The 19,546-nt window shown below is 39.1% G+C and overlaps 1 protein-coding gene across 4 annotated transcripts; it reads right to left on the bottom strand.

Moving 5' to 3' along the window:
* Positions 1 to 6,587: 6,587 nt before the first annotated feature.
* SRSF1 (serine and arginine rich splicing factor 1) lies at positions 6,588 to 10,386 on the bottom strand. 4 transcript variants are annotated; one of them, XR_001854504.3, is made up of 6 exons: positions 10,063 to 10,385; positions 9,463 to 9,647; positions 8,892 to 9,064; positions 8,506 to 8,692; positions 8,015 to 8,133; positions 6,588 to 7,104 (listed from the first exon to the last, which is right to left on the bottom strand). XR_001854504.3 is itself a non-coding variant. In XM_017669375.3 (5 exons), exons 1-5 carry the CDS (start codon positions 10,254 to 10,256, stop codon positions 8,111 to 8,113), a joined length of 762 nt encoding a protein of 253 aa, XP_017524864.1. In that variant the 5' UTR covers positions 10,257 to 10,385; the 3' UTR covers positions 6,588 to 8,110. The 4 variants fall into 4 exon arrangements, 2 of the variants coding, with proteins under 2 accessions (XP_017524864.1, XP_073091492.1); XR_012130674.1 differs by lacking the exon at positions 8,506 to 8,692; XM_017669375.3 differs by having other exon boundaries at positions 6,588 to 8,133.
* Between the last annotated feature and the right edge of the window lie 9,160 nt (positions 10,387 to 19,546).

The following is a 19,546-nucleotide window of genomic DNA, read 5'->3' as shown; positions in this document are numbered from 1 at the left end:
AGCTTCACATCTGAGAAGGAATTATTGAATGTAATATTAGGGTTAGAAATACTTCTCCAGTAATTGCTCACAGCTAACCAAGTTTGGGAAATAGGCTTCTATAGAGCTTTGCCTTTATGGAGTACTAAGTTCTTCCCATCTCGTTAACCAACATTTATTAAACTACATCAACACTGCATTTGCAAATAAAAATATTATGAAAGTTCCATTGTAAAAACTAGCACGTTATCCACAGGAGTAAGATAAACTGAGGTGACTAAGTGTATCACAGAGAAAAGAGCTGTAATATACAGAGAAGCAAAAACAAGCATGAGTAAAGTTGATTCACGACAGACAGCAGGGAAGATGTCATTGAGAATAGTGGTAAATTGGAAAAGACTATAACCAATGTTGATTCGTATTAGGGGAAGCTCATGCTTTAGGAAGATGAGGCTTGACAGCCAAGATGGAGATTGGAGTCAGTGAAGCCAGTTAAAACTCTTCAGAAATGAACTTGGGTGCAGACAAGGATTCTCATATGGCAAATGGAGATGGGAGAGAAATCTGAACATTTTCAACTCTGGCAAACAAACCTCTAGTCTAGCTCAAGTTTTAAGGTACAATGGCACTTTCACCAAGAACTGGTTATATTAAAAGCTGTAAAACTTGACTAAAAGCTTGCTGCAAGTTTACTACCTAGTTTCAGAGGACAAAGGAGCCATTTTTTGTTTTCTCTGTTGTAGTGTGCTTGCTGTACTGCTAGCCAACACTTTACATTTCTAGTCTTGGCTAAGATGTGGATGTCACTCTTGGATTTTGTAACTAAAATTTTGAAAAAATGTCTTCAAAAATAAACACTCCAGGTCACATAATGTAGTGCTTTAATTTTACAAACAAGTATTTAGCTGCTTCTACTACACAGTAAGCATCAATTGAATAGGTATTATTCCCAACTTAGAAATAAATTGAGACCTGTATTTACTGGTTTATTACTCAAGATACTCAGAAAGGGAAGTAAATAATTCAAATATCTAGGTTTCTCTTCCAACGTTAACTGAATTGAATGATATTTTGAGTGTCTACTCAGTGCACTGCATTGTGCTGTTATCTGGGAGGAAATGAGGAGAGGTTGTGACTGGTTAGAAAAAAATTTATAAACTCTTGTATCAATCAAGGCAGAATAGCGTACATTTAAAGATACAGTAGAAATAATACTCCATGGGAACACTGAAGTACCAATAGTGTTTATTCAACTAAGTTTATTTAGTGACTATCATGTGGCAGGCACAGTCTTCATTCCTTAGAAAGTAATTCATGAACGAAGGAAGTTGAGGTAGGTGGAGCAAGGAAGCTAGGTGACACTGGTAACTAAAGGTATATACACGAAGTCTGTGCCAACATACAAGGGAGTGATTCTGTAAAAGAGTTCTCAGAGAAGTGATTTTTGAGGTAGTATTCAAGTTCCATTTCCCCCAGAGATGGAGGACACTGCAAGAGGAACAAACAGTAGGACCAAATCCAAGAAATGCTGGAGAATGCAAGGTCGTGGAGTGTATTAGGTGAAGATTAGAGATGACTAGAAAGGCAGGCTGGGGCCAGGTTATCAAGGGCATCATCTGCCTAAGGGGTATATATATATATATATACTGCAGGCAATGTTACAAGTACTTTAAGTTTTCATTTTACACTCTAGCAACAGTGGCTGGTGGAGAGTTGGACTTGGGGTGAGGATACTAATGAATTTCTATCAGTTTAACATTCATTGACCATATAAACACTACAGCTCAAATTTCTAGGCAAACCACTCTAAGGGTAGCAGAGATTTGGCCCAGGACTTTTAGGTCCTATGTAATGGACACAGGCTTTTCCTTTGATTGATGCAGCCACCCATTCCTAAGTATTGAAGCTTAATTACCACAACCTAAAAAAGTCAGTCTAAACTTATAAAGGCTTACACATCAGAGTTCAATTCAGCCTTTTTCTTTTACAATGGAAATTCTGGATTTTCATTTGTACAATTTTGGATTTAAAGTGCCTCTTCACAAGGAGACATAAGAGCTAATATTTTTAGGATTACGGACAGGCACAATTAATCTAGTGCACTTTCAGTACTTTATATCAAGACTGCTAGTCAGCAACCACCTTCTGCAGCCTCACTTGTTACATAAAATGTTAGTTCCAAGCAGGGTAATTTCTAGTGTGTAAAATTTTCTCTCTTCTGGAAAATATACCTGTATTTTTGTCCTCTTTTGGGGTCTTTAATTCTTCAAAGCAGACATTTCTAACATTTATGTTGTAAGGCAAGTCCTTCCATACCCATTTTCTCAACTACACAGGTTCATCAAGTGAGCCTAAAAAAAACTTTAAAATTTAAACAGGAGGCAATGTAAAGTTGGGGGGAAGAGTGATGGTAATGACAAATGCTCATTAATAATTCCTGATTTTCAGCTTTCTTAAATAAAAATAGCATTAAGTAAACATGGCAAGAGAACTGTGCGTACTGACTTGTTTACAAGCTACTCTGTGCCTACCTGAGCAAGGCCTAGAAAACAGGAAAATATAAACAGCTAACCTGACAAAGAGGCAAAGTTTTAAGACACACTAATGGCAATTAAGTCTCTTTGCAATGCTGAGAAATATATTGCTCCAGAATGACTCACATCATAAAAACAAGCTCTGAAAGCATATCCATTTTTTCTAGCATGACCAGTTTATGCCTATTTTTTTTCTTCACTTACCCCATACCCAGTTCTTAACTCTGGCCTTACTATTCCATACCTAGAGATGTACAAGGTAGGCTGAAGATGCAGATTCATTCTTTGGCATTTTCTCGCAAGTCCCAGAACTTGGATGTATTTTTTTTCCAACTTACATTGTTCAGTTCAGTACTAATGAAGTAATAAGCTCAATTCAAAACCATAACAGATCAGAAGCTGAACTGGGAAAGGATTTTGCTTAACAGGTGATGGGAAGGCAGGGGTAAAGCCATATTAAGAAAACTTACCAACAAAACCACCTACTTTGAGAGGACACAGATTAAGATGATTGGTTTCCACCTTGCTCTGCGGATTCCTCAAGGTAGGGATAATTGTTTGATTTTGTATTACAGCTCCCTCTAGTGGCTATGTGATTTTCCAGAGTAGTAGAACACAACTTTTTTTTTAGACATTTGGCATCCCTACAAAATTGTTTTGTTCAAAGGACGTTTGGTGAGGATGAGTATAGCATCCTAAAGAGGCTCTCGATTTCACTGTGTCCACACTGACAAGTTCAATAGTTTACACGTTTCTTAAGCTGATAGTTTAGTGCTAACTCCTTTGTACTTTTTAATAGATTAAAAAAAACACCCTGGATCTCCCTTAACTCTTAGGTACCGTTTCATGCTTTGCATACCTAAACAGCAACCTCTTTATGCAAACTAATGCACTTCTCTCCCTGATAACCCAGCTAAACACCTATACAGGTTTGAGGTTATTTCTGCATTAATTAATTTCAGTGACAAAGACTAACTTATCAACTTATTTTCTGTGTACTACACAAGCACTAATGTAATAGAAAATATCAGACTTAGCAAGAAGCACCTCCAAAACTCTCAATCACAAGAATAACTGCTGGTTAAAGTATACTGTAATTTCTTGGGCATATATATATATATATATATATAGTTATCATTAATCTACAATTACATGAACATTGTTTTACAAGGCTCCCCCCCTTCACCAATTCCACCAACCCCATTACAGTCACTGTCCATCAGCATATTAAGATGCTGTAGAATCACTACTTGTCTTCACTGTGTTGCACAGCCCTCCCCAAACACCCCCCCCCATTATACATGCTAATTCTTGGGCCTATATTTAAAGCAAAAAAGCTTTTACCAGGATTACCATTTATTTGAGACAATCACAATAGACACAATGAACAGACATTTCCTTATAATCACTTTACTTCATGCCAATCCCAGTTTTTCCTATAGATCCAATTGGCCAATGTTCCTGTAAACAAAGTACTGAAAAATATCACCCCAAAACATTCTGTATACACTAGGATGGCAGATTATTTCCTTCAGTGGAGTACAATTGTTGAGTCCACTATAGCAACAACATGAAATGTGGGTCATTACCTTCTTTTCTTGTGGCTGCTTCAGCCTAAAAGATGGGAAACTTTTTATCTCAGTTAATAAAGGATCCACAGCAGAAATTTGTTTTCACTCACACCCAAAATTACACAGCAGCGTTAGCCCTGTATTATAGTTCTACAATCCCTTATCCAAACTCTTGGGTAGAGATGTATTTGTAATTCAGAACTATTTGCACTTTATAAAAGTTTGGTATACAGACCCAGTGTCATATACCTTCAGCAAAGCCTGTGGCACTTGTAATAAAAAACACCAATGTTTCTGCAGCAAAACAGTTTGCTCACACTGAATACAAAATGAAGGTATCAATTCTGGTCAGGTTTTACATGTTTGCTCAACAAAAAAAAATTGTCTTCGGTTTTTTGGATAAGAGATTGTAAACCTTTTTCCACCTTTGCACCCTTCATACCATGATGTTAAACCACAGGATAGCTATTACAATAGAACTTCAGTCTAATAGTTTCTTTCCTTTTAATACCATTATGGTAAACACATACAACTTATTTTCATTTGCAATGTCATTACAACTTTATACAAAGGAAAAAGGCATGAGAAATTTATCTTCACAGAAATGAAAAAAAAAACCAGCCCTAATGAAAAATGTTTTAAAGACAAAACAGAGAAACTTGGAATTCAATACTGAACTTAGGCACTACAATGGGTGTATATGAGCACTGTAAATAAAACTAGAAAAGAAAATTTTAAGGGAAACCTGTTCATATTCATTTTAAAAATTGTTTTTAAAATATAATTCAGGTCCCATACAACTAGGAACCAGAAAATGGATTTCTTACCTTTTGTTTCCAGAAGGATGTGGGCTGAACAGCAAGGCAGGTTATTCAAACTGATGTTATGAGATACTTGCTTCTTAGAGACTTAAATTTTTCCTTGGTTAGAAAATAAACTAATTATAGGCTCCCTGCAATACTCTAAGGGGACATGAATAGGGAGAAAAGGGAAAAAATTCAAGCCAATTTTTTTAGTTCCAAAGGTACTTCCATTTAAGCAGCCAGTACAGGTAGAGGTTTAAGGTTCATTTCTTAAAACCGAAAAACCATCTCTATCTCCCTTCACAGCTTTGGTCTTAACTGCAAAACATGTGCCCTTCTAACTTTGGTTTTAAGTATGCATTGTAGCCCTAATTTTCCAACAGCCTACGTACCAGACAAGTGTTGCTATTGCACTACCATCTGGAGTTGGAACTGCCTTTCAGTAGAGCACATCTTTCAACATGACTTAAATGCAACTCAACCTCAAGTGAAAGCAATTTTCATTTTGGCTATTGGTAATACATTCAATATATATACAAATGAGCTTAGGCTTGTCAAGTCTACCTCACACTAACCTTTCCAAAATTAGTCACTTAGAGGTAGTGGCATATTTTATACATCAAGAACAAAATTGCTTTAAATAGTACATCTTGAACATTGTATTTTGAATTTGCATAGTTAATGAATCATACCAAGTGCTTTAAATAAAGTGGAATCCTAGTTTTGAACCTAATATCCTTTCTCTTCCTCCTGATATTCCACAAGGCTCATTTAAGTATGTTGGTTGGGTGACCTTACCCAAAATCTCGTGGGCCAATTTCTTCTACTACCAAATTCTAGTTTTTCTTAGGTTGGAAATTATGTCACCTGAATAGCCATCATAAATTCAGTTTCTAACTATGATTAGCACCCAAGGTAAATGTTGAAGACATTTCTTTTGGGTGCAGAAAAAGTGTTTGCTGCTTGGGTTATCTATGAAGAAATCAAGATTAGGGATTTTAAGTAAAACCCCCCCCCTGACTCAGCTCAAGCAAGTTGAAAATTAAGCACCAATAAAGATTTTAAAAACACACACACTAGACTACAGGATATAATCACTGCTTTGGTATGTTTAGTATATGTAACAACCAGTTGGTTGAGACTGGCTTAACAAAACAAAAATCCAAAGAATGCCCGACACTTCATCATCGATTCAAAGCAGTCAATCTTCTAGTGTACTACTCACATTTCAAAAAAGTAACGTGAGTTCTAATCTTTGCTGAATTTAACACTTAATACTTTCATTCCAATTTCTGAGATGAGTTTCACTGATAAATCTCAAAGACTATCTCCCATGTTATAATTTACTATCACCACCTGATTTTGCACAAAAGCCTATGTTGTCTAGATTATCGCCAAGCATGATCATCTACAAACTTTTAATCATTTGTATCAAAGTAGAAGCTTACCTTTTAGACTAGACCACCCCCTCATTTACCATATTACATACATCATTGCCTTAGTCCATCTTTTATCTTCCCCTGCATGCTTTTACAATTAACAGTAAGAAATGACTACCATTTATTAGAAATTACCTTTAAGAGCATTTAATTTACTAATACATGAACACGAGTCAGAATCCTATCAATTTTAAATATTAACTGTTAGCACTAGTCACCCAGTTCAAATCTTATATGAAGAGGAAAAAGGACAACCATGCATAGTTTTTTAAAAAATGTTTATTTTTTTCAAAGAAAAACGGCAATAGCCAATTGGAAACCTACTTATTCTTCAACTCCAATTTTGTTTTCTTTAAATTTAGAAGTAACTTACTGATTTACTATTTTAAACAAACCCCCCTTTCCCCTTTAAATGTTTACCATCTACTCGTGCTGAATCCTTCCAAGGAGATTGCTCCAGCGTATATCTCCAGGTCCTCGCTTTGCTCCTTTTACCAAAAAATGCAAAACACAATTCCATCGTGCATCTTAAGGGCTCCAATCGTCAAAAATAGGAAAAAAAAAAATCTTTGGAATAGCCAATTAAGTTGAATAAAAAAAAAAAAATCCACACGAATGCGGTTTGGTTGGGGCAGGAATCCACTCCTATGTTCCTGGTAATCTGATCCCGCTCCATGAATCCTTGTAATTCATCCTCCCTATCCTATCCACATTATGATTTGAATCCAATGATCCAGCTCCAAGGATTGGGATCCAGTGAGCCCTCTCCAATCCAAACCTTTATAACCAGCAAAACCAAAAAAGAGGAGGCAAAATGTTAGATACTGTAATCAAAAAAGGTTTCTGGGGAATGATGAGTTATGTCTGTCATCAGTTTAACAGATGTACATCAATAACTATCAAATTCCCCAAAACAAGTTTCTGAATGGTGTTCAGATAAATTTTAGAAACTTAATCATCATAGAGACTAATTGGAAGAAGCATTTATATTTACAGTTCAACTGATAATGCCAACACTTGTTACTGTACAGCGTATTACAGGTTTTGTGGTTGCAAAAAGTTATGTAGTTGAAAAATTTACTGATATTGCTACCCACCTAAGTCTAAACTAAATCTAATGCTCCCATCTGCAATTTAATTTGTAAATTAAAGTGTTTTAAACATGAGTAAATTATATTAAAGGAGAAGGTGAGACTTAAAAAGTATTCCCAACTAAATTATCTACACCAGTACGTTGGAATTCTATATTTTGTTTTCATTTTGTCTTAAAAAAATGAAATAGCAACGCTATATCAGTCACACAGAGGACATGCAGATTTAGCAGTATTGATATTATACTCTATCTGGTTGGAATTAAAGACACCCTGTACCCACATGTACACCAACAGCAGGTCACACATTAACAGTTGTAACTAAGCACTGTGACAAATTAGCCAGTTCTTCCCACATTAGTCCCTATTAAAACAAAAAAGGGGGGAAGGGAGCAAAATAAACGTTACAAAATGGGCAATGTAATTTTGCCACAATTGCCAAGGTTTAAAGAGCAAAGCAATTGTAGCTAAAGATAATTGCATCAGAGGTTTGCAAGTGTTTTAAGGTAGATGTATATAATCATTTTTAATCCTTGTCTTTTAGTATAAGGTCAATACTGCCAATTTCATCTGTGACAATAGCACTTGGAGTCATACCATTGCCTCCATTATTGATCTGATCCTCCTCAATCCTCCTTTTGACAATCCTAAAATGATTGAAATGTGCTCCACAATCCTTAATCCAAAGCATTCTTAATCCATCTCTTCAGATATGTCTACAGAAAGACACATGAAAAGCAAGATAAACATAAGAACTTCCCCAGGTAAGATAACCACAAACACCCCAACATCCCAGTTCACACAAACTAGAGCAGAATAGACATTTACACAATATCACAGTCTGAAGAGCATGGAGTTAACTAAATTTAAACAATCCTGTCTATGACATCACTTAAAATACAATTTATCAGACAAGAGGGGAATGTAGATGTTAGGAGCAAGGGGATATTACACAAGAATGCAATTCAACACTTTAGCCCATTCTGAACAAAACAGTTTGAATTAAAAAATGAAAAGATTGTACTGAGTAAAGGAAAACTGTATACAACATGGGTTCTACAAAAAGTGTCACCAATCATCTTATGTACGAGAGCGAGATCTGCTATGACGGGGAGAATAGCGTGGTGATCCTCTGCTTCTCCTTGGGGAGTAACTGCGACTCCTGCTGTTGCTTCTGCTACGGCTTCTGCTACGACTACGGCTTCGAGATCGAGATCTTCCATAACTTGGACTTCTGGGCCCATCAACTTTAACCCGGATGTAGGCAGTTTCTCCCTATTGAATAGACAGAACTTTCGATTGAAAAATCGAAGCTTTCACCTGTCTTCAGGCATGCTGAACGAATACAATGTAACTAAAACCAGAAATCTGGCACTTTACTTGGATACCCTTTCCTGAATCTTACCTTCAAATTCCACTGTTAAGACCACTGTATCCAATTCTGGCCAAAGAAAAGAATCAATGTATAACCTACCTCATGAGATCTAAACTTAGTGTTATCCAGTTTTCGAACTGCATAGGTCATATCTTCTTTCCGTACAAACTCCACGACACCAGTGCCATCTCGGTAAACATCAGCATAACATACATCACCTGCTTCACGCATGTGATCCTTCAAATCCTGCCAGCTTCCACTTGGAGGCAGTCCTGAAAAAGTTTTTTTCCAATACTAATTAGCCCAAATTTCACACTAAACTTAAAATTTTCTTAATTTTCAGTAATTTAAATAGTTTAAAATTTTAATGTTACATTAGAACAAAGATTACTTTCAAATTGGTGATTATATTTAAGGTCCTAGGTAAAGAGCTGTTAATTTAGGAAACCCTTAAATCTTCCAGATTCCAGAACCAAAATTAACTAGGTAAAAAATATTCATACTCTGGGTAAATAATTTGGTCTGTCTCCATTACAGTAATACTTACCTACTCAACTCACACGAGAAATTAAAGACGAAGCACAAAAAATTACATTTGTCAAATTGGTCACGCAAAGAAAACTTTACAGTGGTTTCCGACCCTTCTCATCAATCCACACAATAAACTTACCAGAGACAACCACTCTGTTTTCAGAACGCCTGGACGGGGGGCCATAGCGGCCTCGGGGAGCCCCGCCGCCTCCACCCCCGCCGCCGCCTCGGCCTGTACCACGGCCGCTTCGAGGAAACTCCACCCGCAGACGGTATCCATCGTAATCATAGCCGTCGCGACCATACACGGCGTCTTCCGCATCTCTGCGTGATCACAGAAAAGCAAACGGGCGTTAAGAAAGAGGACGGGGAGGGGCAGCCCACTCAGTCGGGACCCAGCTGCCCCCTCCTCCCCGCACATGCGCATTCAGCGTGGAGGAGCCCACATGCGCTGCATAATGGGAACTGCCCTTCCCCCACCCGGCACTCCAGGTTCCCGAACACACCAGCCCTCAGCGCCTCAGTTTCCCGCTTCGAGCTTGCGAGTCGGCTCTGGGGACGTCCGTGAGGTTCAGGGCCCACAGACGCCACACCGACTCGGCTCCTTACTCAACTCCTGCCTGGGAGATATCGTCTTGCCCCCAACCTAAGACCCCCACGTCCCCGTTCTCTATGTTAAAGGCCTTTCCCAACTACTCCGACCTATTTCCTCAAGGCCGCAAGCCCCAAGCTGCCTCACCGCGGGTCCTCGAACTCAACGAAGGCGAAGGGCGGTCCTCCGCGGCGATTCTTGAGATCGATGTCGCGGATAGCGCCGTATTTGTAGAACACGTCCTCAATGTCCTTGGTTCGGATGTCTGGAGGTAAGTTACCCACATAGATGCGGCAATCATTGTTCCCTGCCGGGCCACGAATCACACCACCTCCCGACATGGCGGCGACGAAAAGCGCGAACTCGAGAACAAGCCTTCCCACCAAGCCTAGCGCACGGCAGAGCGAGCCCGCAGCGACACCACGTCTCCCGCGGCCCCTCCAAAATGGCGCCTTTATCAGCTCGGCGCACGGATATGGGGGGAGGGAGGAAGAGAAGCAGGGGAAAACAGCTATTCGATCTCACTACGCACGCGCAAGAACGTAAACGGCCCTGCGACGCAGCCGCTCACGCACGCGCAACGTCACCCTCCGCGCGAAGGGAGAAAAAAGTTCCTTGCGTTCCCGATTTGCGGAGTAGTTTGCTAATGGAGTGACTGGCTGTTTGGGAAAGATTAAATACGTAGCCCTCGTTAAGAGGTCATTAATCCTTGTCGAGTTTTAAAGGATAGTCAGTTTCCCCAGTAATGAGCCTCTTTTAAAACAACGCGCCTTGAAACGGTTCGGTAAAACCTAGTGCATTTTCCCATCATGCTCTGAGGCATTAACGGACTTTGGCGGGAAAGGCTTGGGGGCGGAGTCAAAAGGGGAGGGAGCCAGATGGTTGCTCCGGAAACCGGGCGTGTGGAGAGTGCGCGTAGTCCTGCAGCCGAGGTTTCTGTGATTCCGGCGAGAGCTAGGGCTTTGTCCTCCCCGAGTTCTGTGAACAGGCCAAGGGCTACAAGACAATTGCTCGCGAACCCAGCTTAGATTATTTAGTAAATGTTCTACACTAAATACCGTTCCATCTTCGGTTCAGAATTTAACTTTGTATAGCTCAAGTCAAGGTGGTTCGTGGCCTGATCAGTCACTGGTGATAATTGCCAGCTAGGACCCAAACCTCTGCTTCTCTGGTTGCTTATCGCTAGGCCTAGCCTGGAGGAGAGGTTCAGTGAGTTCCTAGAGATGAACTGCGTATTTCAGTCAGCTTTTCCCAGAAGTCACAGTTAATAAGGGAACACAAGTATGTTCAAAATATGAAGTGCCTTTGAGATTTAAAAAATAGATTGTTTAGGAGAATGGCATAGTTAGTTCTGGAAGTTGACTGAGTATATTTTACAAATGTCTTTCAGTGATTGATTCCAAAATACAAATTAAATTTGATCCTCCACAGTTTCATAGAGGATCTTTGGTATTCCTTTAACTCCGTGATGGTTTCCGAAATTTTGTGTATGTGTGCATGTGCTTTTTTTCTGCAAAGAGAAGAGGATTTGAAATTTTGTTCATATTCTTTAACGGTGTTTGTATATCCCAAAAGAGAAAAGAACCTTTGAAAATTTCGGAGGGAAGGACAGATTGGCTAACCTTTAGACGAACCTTCAATTATATTTTTTTAAACTAAGCTTTTATCTCAAAATGTACACACCAAGATAACTTTTAGCAGGTCTGGAAAGCAAATCTGGCAATTGATTAGTGAATGAGGAATCAAAACAAAATCAAGTGAATCGTTTTGAGGAATATTTAATTAGATCTGATGTGAGATTTAGATCATGGTGAGATCTGATCCCTGCCCCTTAATGGAGCTATACCTCTTAAAAGAAGAAATTCATACCCCCTGGATTTTGTGTGTCTGTTCCCAGGACAGTGCTGGGTAAAGACTGGCAATTCTCTTGCTGCGGGCTAATCTTCGTGTAAAATGTATCAAAACCCCATACTAGTCAGTTGATTAGATTTTTGCTGACCGAATTACAACCACTTCCAGCTCTGCCTTCTGAGATTACATCTTCATTTTAACTAGGGGCTGAAAGTGTTTCTAAACTTTAGTTACACATTCACAGGCAGTTTTAAGGATTGCTCCCCCAGCCAACTAATTTATACATATGGATTTTACCAGTTTAATTCTTAGAAGCTGCCTTATTCTCTACACTGTTGCTATTTATGAAAGGTTACTTCCTCAAAAAAAAAACTTTTTAAGTGCTTTCAATTCAATCTAGTAAGTGTGTACTAGTGTCAGCACTATACTTTACCCTGGAAATAATTATTTGTAGTGGTGGGTGGGGAGGAGGGGGTTGTACAAAAAAAAATTCAGTTAATTACTATCAGGGTTGAAATCCTAAGACACAGTTTTCCAATGATTTGCCAAACACTTAAAACTCTACCTGTGGTGATAGTTACACAACTCTGTAAATATGCTAAAAATCATTGAAGTGTACATTTAAACCAAGTGAATTGTTTAGTAAATTCTAACTTAATAAAACTTAAAAAATACTTCCACAATCAGTAAAGTCACTAGAACCGTTTCTCTAAAGGCTTTGTGGGAAGGAGGGGAGAGAAGTTCTAGAGTAATTTGCCCTAAAATACGGCTTCACTAATATGGAAATTCTGTTTTCAGTATTTGTGTGTCAATCCCTACTGTCTTCCTTGGGGGTAACTGTTATTTTTACTAGGTAAAGCGACACAAAAATAGGAATACTTGATTGTACTGTGTGTAGGAATACTTTCAGGAACAATTCACCTGCATAATTCTCTAGTTCTTTGTTCCACTTATTCTAGTGATAAATATTTTCTGAAAAAGGAAGAAATAGTACATATCTCTTTATTTCATTTATATTTGTCTCATCTTCCTTAGAAACTATGTTGAGAACAGGGTTCTGCTGTAACTCCCCTTTTTACCAGTAAATTTTCTGTTAAAATGGTTATTATTGACTACTAATTGCTCTTTGAAAAAGGTGGGATATTAGATGAGCAGAATGTTTCTATGGAAACTTCATCATGTTGCTGTCAGTGGGTAGACACAGTGGGTACAGGGTTGTTTTTCATTTCACAGTATAATAATGATGGCCACTTTTCAAGCCCAAATAAGTCATCCAATAATATAGTCTTGTTATTCTTATTTTAGGACTGGCCTCCCTCATTCTTTGATTCTTCTTGTTTTGTTTTTGGCTAATGCTTCCCACCATTGATAACAATAGGATATTATTTTGCCAGAAAAAAGCTCTTAAAATGATCTCTTACAAAGAGATACTTTTTACCATGTCTTCTGTTTTCCATATAATATTACTCCCTCTCTCCATCTTCCAGCTTAGTTCTTCCTCTTAAAAATTAAAACCAATTCATAATGTACATTTCCTAAATTGGAGTAGATGCTATTTAAGAAATTATATTAAAATGTGGCAGATATACTTTATTTGCTAAAATTGCTACTTTTTTGGCAATTTAATCTTACAGTGTGAGTCATACAAATGGTTAGCTGTTATTATTAGTAATAATAATGGTATGTGTTAATACTACTGCTAAGTATGTTAGAAATAACTTCAATAAAAAATTTTTTATTTGAACTTTTGAGAGTATGACTATTTTTCTTCTCTTTATTGTTTTAAAAGATATCCCAGATTAGCTGAAAACTCTCGATTACCTTTCTAAATTCACATGCAGAGTTGAGTGGCTACAACATAGACTACATGTCCCACAAGCCTAAAATATTTGTTACCTGACTCTTTACAGAAAAAGTTTGCCATCCTCTGACTGAGAGAAAAATAATCTGCTTTTGTAATTTTTGCTTAAACCTAATTCATGAATTCAGTTTTGTCATGTTCTCTTTCTCAGAGTTTTTTTTTTGAGAGGGCATCTCTCATATTTATTGATCAAATGGTTGTTTACAACAATAAAATTCCGTATAGGGGACTCAATGCACAGTCATTAATCAACCCCAAGCCTAATTCTCAACAGTCTCCAATCTTCTGAAGCATAACGAACAAGTTCTTACATGCTGAACAAGTTCTTACATAGTGAATAAGTTCTTACATGGTGAACAGTGCAAGGGCAGTCATATCACAGAAACTTTCAGTTTTGATCACTCATCATGAACTATAAACAAGTCAGATATGATTATTCGTTTGATTTTTATACTTGATTTATATGTGAATCCCACATTTCTCCCTTATTATTATTATTATTATTTTTAAATAAAATGCTGAAGTGGTAGGTAGATGCAAGATAAAGGTAGAAAACATAATTTAGTGCTGTAAGAGGGCAAATGTAGATGATCAGGTCTGTGCCTATAGACTAAGTATTAATCCAAGCTAGACAAGGATGCAGAAGATTAGTGATAAGGTACCAAGAGCTAGTGGAAAGAAACTCCCGTGCCCGTCCACCCAGCCTGGAAGAGGAGGTGTCACTCTGCTCCAGTTGGTTGCTTTTTTTGTAGGATAGTTGGCTCAAAATTACTCAGTGCAGGAGTGCAGATTTCTGTAACTGTTCTTGCATTGAAGTAATGTTGCATGCAGAATCCATAGATGTTTTGCTCGGAGTAAATGTCTGCTAAATGTCCACTCATTGGGGAATTTGCGGTTGAAATTTCCCAAATTTGCATATTGTGTTCTGCAGTTCTGGGATCCCACCAGCTGTGCTGGTACCATCATGTTAGACACAGAGAGCTACTATATGTGGATACCTGTGTAGTCTACAATCCAGACCCATGCCCATAGGGTTCTTCCTTGTCTGGCTCCCACCGTCCTCCATGTGGCCCAGAGACACTCTGCCTCACCAGCAGCAGTTGCTTCTCAACACCCAGGAAGCTAGAGACTGGACACGGGCAACCCCAAATTTTACCAGCATTAACACTCTAAAATGTCAGGAAGATGGACCTTGCCACACTTCTGTCTTCTGTCTTATTTGGTCATATGTTGTGATTCTTCTAAGTGAACTGAAACTTCCATGAAGAAAGGTGTCATGGCTTCTTTCTGTTTTTCAGCCTACAGCACAGGCACACAGAAGCACTCAGTAAATACATACACTGATGCTCGGGTATTTAATAATTAATATTTGATGCTGTCATTTTGATGCCTTGGTTTTGATTGATTATGCTAATCTTTCACTTCCTTCAGCTCAATTTCCAGTGTGCCAGTCATAAGCAACTGAGCATGCACATAAGTACTGTTGAAATGGGGAAGAACATTGGCAATTGGTTAGAGATTTCCATTGTAGACATTACTATGTAGCTACTTTGCTGCTGATAATAGATATTTAGTAGTGGTTGTCTACAATGGAAAGTTTCACAGTTTGTTGTATTAGGGCACCAGTACATTTAATTGGTGTAACTTTATTTGCACGCAGACTTCTAGCTGCACAAGTTTGTTGGGAATGGTACCCATATATATATATATCACTCATGGCTATCATTGCAAATCTAATATAAAGAAACATTTCCTAATTAACACTGCCAACCCAACAATTATAAAACTCTGTTTAGCAAAATTAACCAAATTATTTCCAACTTTTCAGATTAAAATCACAAATATTCATCAAATCTTTCCAAACAAATGCATGATTCTCAAAGACTATTGGTTTTAAGATAGCAAAGTATAGACATTTCTATCCTACTCTTGTCTCACAAAAATAGAAATCAGAACTACAAACTCTATCTTAATGAAGCTGGAAGATGCTTGAGACCTTAGAGCATACAGGAAAGTAGAAAGAGGAAAGCAGAATATAGATGGGTGATTTGGCAGATGGGCAGAATCACAGAAAGGCAAACCTGGGCACCCTTGACAACAAGCTGAATTCCCCCACAAAACCCAGGAACAGCTCAGAAACAGGTTCTGTGTATCTTGGTGCTGAGGCTAACATATTAGACAGAAGCTCTGGAAAAGTTCAATTTGACCAAAAGGAAAGGAATTTTAGCTAGCTCTCCCTACAGTGAAGCCCTGCCCATATATACAGTGCTTTCAATAAAGTTTTTAGTGCCTTAGTCATAAATGAGAAAGGCCAGTCAAGGATTGCTAGATACTTAAGGAAAATGTCCACCAAGAAAGAGAGAGACTGAAGCAAATCGGAGGAAAGAAGATCAGGCATGTCATGTGGTGTATATATAAAACAATCATGGAATAAGAAGCACTATTGAAAATTCAAACTATTTATGGTAAAAATTAAAACAAGAGTTAAAGGAAACCTCTCAGAAATTAGAACAGAAAATTAGATGGCAGGAGAGAAAGAATAAGAAAATTAGAGAATTAATTCAAGAAGTTTAAAAACTCATGAGTGTTCCCAAAAGGCAGGATGGTAGGAAAAATATTAGTAGAGAGTGTACCACTCCTGACTGGTGTTAGGCTATAGGGAGGAAGTAAGCCAATGAGAGACAGGCCTCCACTCTCACTCACATAACTGACTTGAGGAAAGCATCTAGTCAGGAACAGGCCTGCGTCTACATGTGTGGGATCTGGATCTGCCCTTTTCTGAGCTGCAGATCACCAGCCAGTTTCCTTGTAACCTCACATGGCAGAAAAAGAGCAAGCTAGGTCTTTGGCCTTTTCTTATAAGAACACTAATCCCATTCTTGAGGGCTGCACCCTCGTGACCTAATTACCTCCCAGAGGCTCCACCAATTCATGCTGTCACATTGGGAGTTAGGATTTCAACACAGGAATTTTGGAGGGACACAAGCCTTCGGTCCATAGCACTTCCATTGCGGAGGGCCTCTCAGACAGTTCTCTCAGTTTGGGTGATGCACTTTCCCCTTCTAATTGCTTACTTCTCTCTCCATCCCTAGGAATCTGGCCATACCTCCAGCACTTCTTGGCTGAGATACCTTTTCCCCTCTAGCTGTTCTCTCAGATAGGATCTGACCATCCCAGGCCAACTCTCTCTCATTCACGGCTCTCATCTTTGCCCCAAGAGCTCTGAGTATAGCTACTTCCCAAGGGCAACCCTCTATTCTGCCTTGACTCTTGCCATTTTGGTTTCTCAGGCTTGGCACCTCTGAGATATTAGTGGATTGGAACTCATCTAAAGATCTTACTTTTAATTCTTTTGTACCTTAAATATTCACTTACTTTGTAAATCCTGGTCTAACTCTTCACTTGGAATTCAGTATTTATTATGATTCAGCTGAAGCTTCTATTTTAACATCTGATTTCATTTGACTTAGGACACATCTTGAACCAAAATGCTCTTATTATCTGAATCCCGAGCATTAATATGTCATTTATTTCTATTTTTCAAGCATAAGCATAAATCCATATCTATCATTTGGATTTATTTCCCAGGCCCCATCCTTATATATCCAAATGTGGATTCTAGTGAGAGAGGAGGCTCTAATTAAAAAGAGTGGCAGCATTTCGACTAAACTTTGTTAAGGCCATGGGGCATCCCTGAACGGTACTGACTCTGGAGGGGAGTTGCTGTCCTTCCACACTTTCTAGCATCTTCAGGGTGTAGTGTGAGGTGGTAGAGCTCTGGCAAGGATAGACTTCTTCAAGAGCAGACTCCTGAGCTTTTGCTGAGGACTCCCTGCAGGAAGAGGAAAGAGCCAAAGGAATTCAGGAACTTGAACTGTACATGACCTCGAGCATTTTACTTCTCTGAGCCTCAGTTTTCACATCTGTAGAATAAAAATAATAATCTCTGTGTTTCTCCTAGCTGAGATCCTATGAACTGTTTTCTAAATTGAGAACTGGGTCACAAGTGTCAGGAATAGGTACTTATAGTTAGACTCTATTTAGTCTACCATCTCAGACTGTGCAGACCTTGAAGTAAGGGCCTATGTCATGTTGTTTTTCTTCTCTGCCAGTGTGAGCATAATTTATTGGATGGAATTGTGGTGCTGTTGGAATGTTATCTGTTTGGAATGTCTGGTGTGGATTTGCTCTGCAGAGCTGTGTGCTTATCTGATAGGTGCTCTCCAACATGCTGAATCTGGAGAAAGTGAGTGAAGGACCAATATGGTCCCAACTTCATCACATCCCAGAAAGCCAAGCCAAAGCTCCTTTAATAATTTATGTGATTACTTAGTTTCATCTTCCTAGATACTTTTTGAAATATTGAGCCCAATTCTCTTTGCTTCTGCTTTTGCTGTGACTCAAATTCTTATTCTTAAATGTGTTTCCTTGCTTTCCTGTTTTCCACCTTATGCTTTCAGTAATGTCCTTTTCATCTTCACTTGCCTCTGGGTTTTTAGTGTGCCTTGTGAACTGTATTCACTCATTTAGACTGGGGTGTAGAGGACGCGTAGGCCAGGAAACGCCAGTAACCTCCAGCTAATGCACGGGAGCCTTTAGCTTGTTGATTACTACAATTGTTGCCTAGTAGAACAGTGAACCATTAGCTGTATCCTCACCCCCCCATTAGTATTACCCTGTAATTTAATCACAATTAGACTCCCAGAAACATAGACATAGGAAACAAGTAGGCTAAGGAGGCAGATGGCAGAGAGCAGTATCAACTGTGGGTTTTCATCAAAGGCACTGTTTTCAGAAGGTACAGAGCCAAGAAGAGTGAGATCAGAGCTTGGAACAAGTAAATTGGGCACATGATTAAAGAGACTGAAGAGTTTTACTTTCTGGCATTAGGTTGGGGTCTGCCAGACATTGATCTGTTCTGGGCTGACTGGAGCTTGTTCAAGAGCAATAGGGATTGAAAAAGGTCTTGGGATGGGGTACCATGTCCCTTTCACCTTTTCTACTTGGAATCTGTAGGAAGAAGGTCTCAAAGAGGGTTTTCAGAGGAGGTTTTTCTTTGTCTCACCTGGCTTCCTCCCTTGGGGCCCAAAACAAGCCCTTGAGCATATGTAGGCATCAGCCTCCTTTCTGAGGGTTCACAGAGGCTGAGGTTTGGAATTGACCATTCCTGTTGGCTGTCTGTCCTACTGGGAAGTATACCATGTGGCATTGCATATAACAAGGGCTGCAACTAGAAGACATTGTGAGGTAGGGGAGATTTGAGGAGAGGGCCATTAGACCCTTCCACAAGACTGTTGTCCTCCTCAAGCTTCAGAAACCTGGGTTGCAGTGCAGAAAGGAGGAACCCCAGAATATGAGCCCACAAATGACAAGGCAACTGTTATATGACTGTCCTACATGGAACTGATCCTTGAAGAAAAGAGCCAGTGTGTAGGTTTAGCTCAGCCCAGTCCCTCCTCACTCTTCTATAACAACAGCCCCCTTTGGCCAAAATCAAGATGTCAATGGGAGAGTTAGCTGAGGACACAGTGGGATTTGGCAGGGAGTTGGAAGGGGTGGTTTGGAGCAAGGCAGGGCAAGCAAGAAGCTGTAAGAAATTATGAAATACTTCGTGGAGGCCTCCCACTTCCTTTACCCTCTCTACCCCTCTACCAATTAGGAGCCAGTCCTCCTACAAATCCACTAATCTATTTAATAACTGAACACCATCAAGGGTATTAGGAGAAGTTTCTCGCATTCCAGAAGTTCTGGAAGCCCAAGGCTCTGTTCCCCAAAATCAGAAGGCAAGACCTGAGCACATGGGAAAAAGGGTTTCTCCTTCCTTCTGACTCTTGACATCAAATTCTCCACTTCCCGTGGTAACCTCACAATCCCAAGTCAGGGGCTTTCCAGAACAGTTTCAGTTTTAAATATTTTATC

This window comes from Manis javanica, chromosome 4, assembly GCF_040802235.1.
Source record: "Manis javanica isolate MJ-LG chromosome 4, MJ_LKY, whole genome shotgun sequence".
In the NCBI taxonomy this organism is placed as follows: domain Eukaryota; kingdom Metazoa; phylum Chordata; class Mammalia; order Pholidota; family Manidae; genus Manis; species Manis javanica.
Note: the sequence above shows the minus strand (reverse complement) of the source record. Positions and strands in the feature narration are given on the sequence as shown.

Excerpts from the sequence above, each read along its gene's own strand:
- SRSF1 (XM_017669375.3), bottom strand. The coding sequence starts at position 10,256 with ATGTCGGGAGGTGGTGTGATTCGTGGCCCGGCAGGGAACAATGATTGC. Across the intron at positions 9,648-10,062 it reads GTTGAGTTCGAGGACCCGCG|AGATGCGGAAGACGCCGTGT; the intron begins GTGAGGCAGCTT and ends GTGATCACGCAG. Across the intron at positions 8,134-8,505 it reads TCATAGCAGATCTCGCTCTC|ACATATCTGAAGAGATGGAT; the intron begins GTACATAAGATG and ends GTCTTTCTGTAG.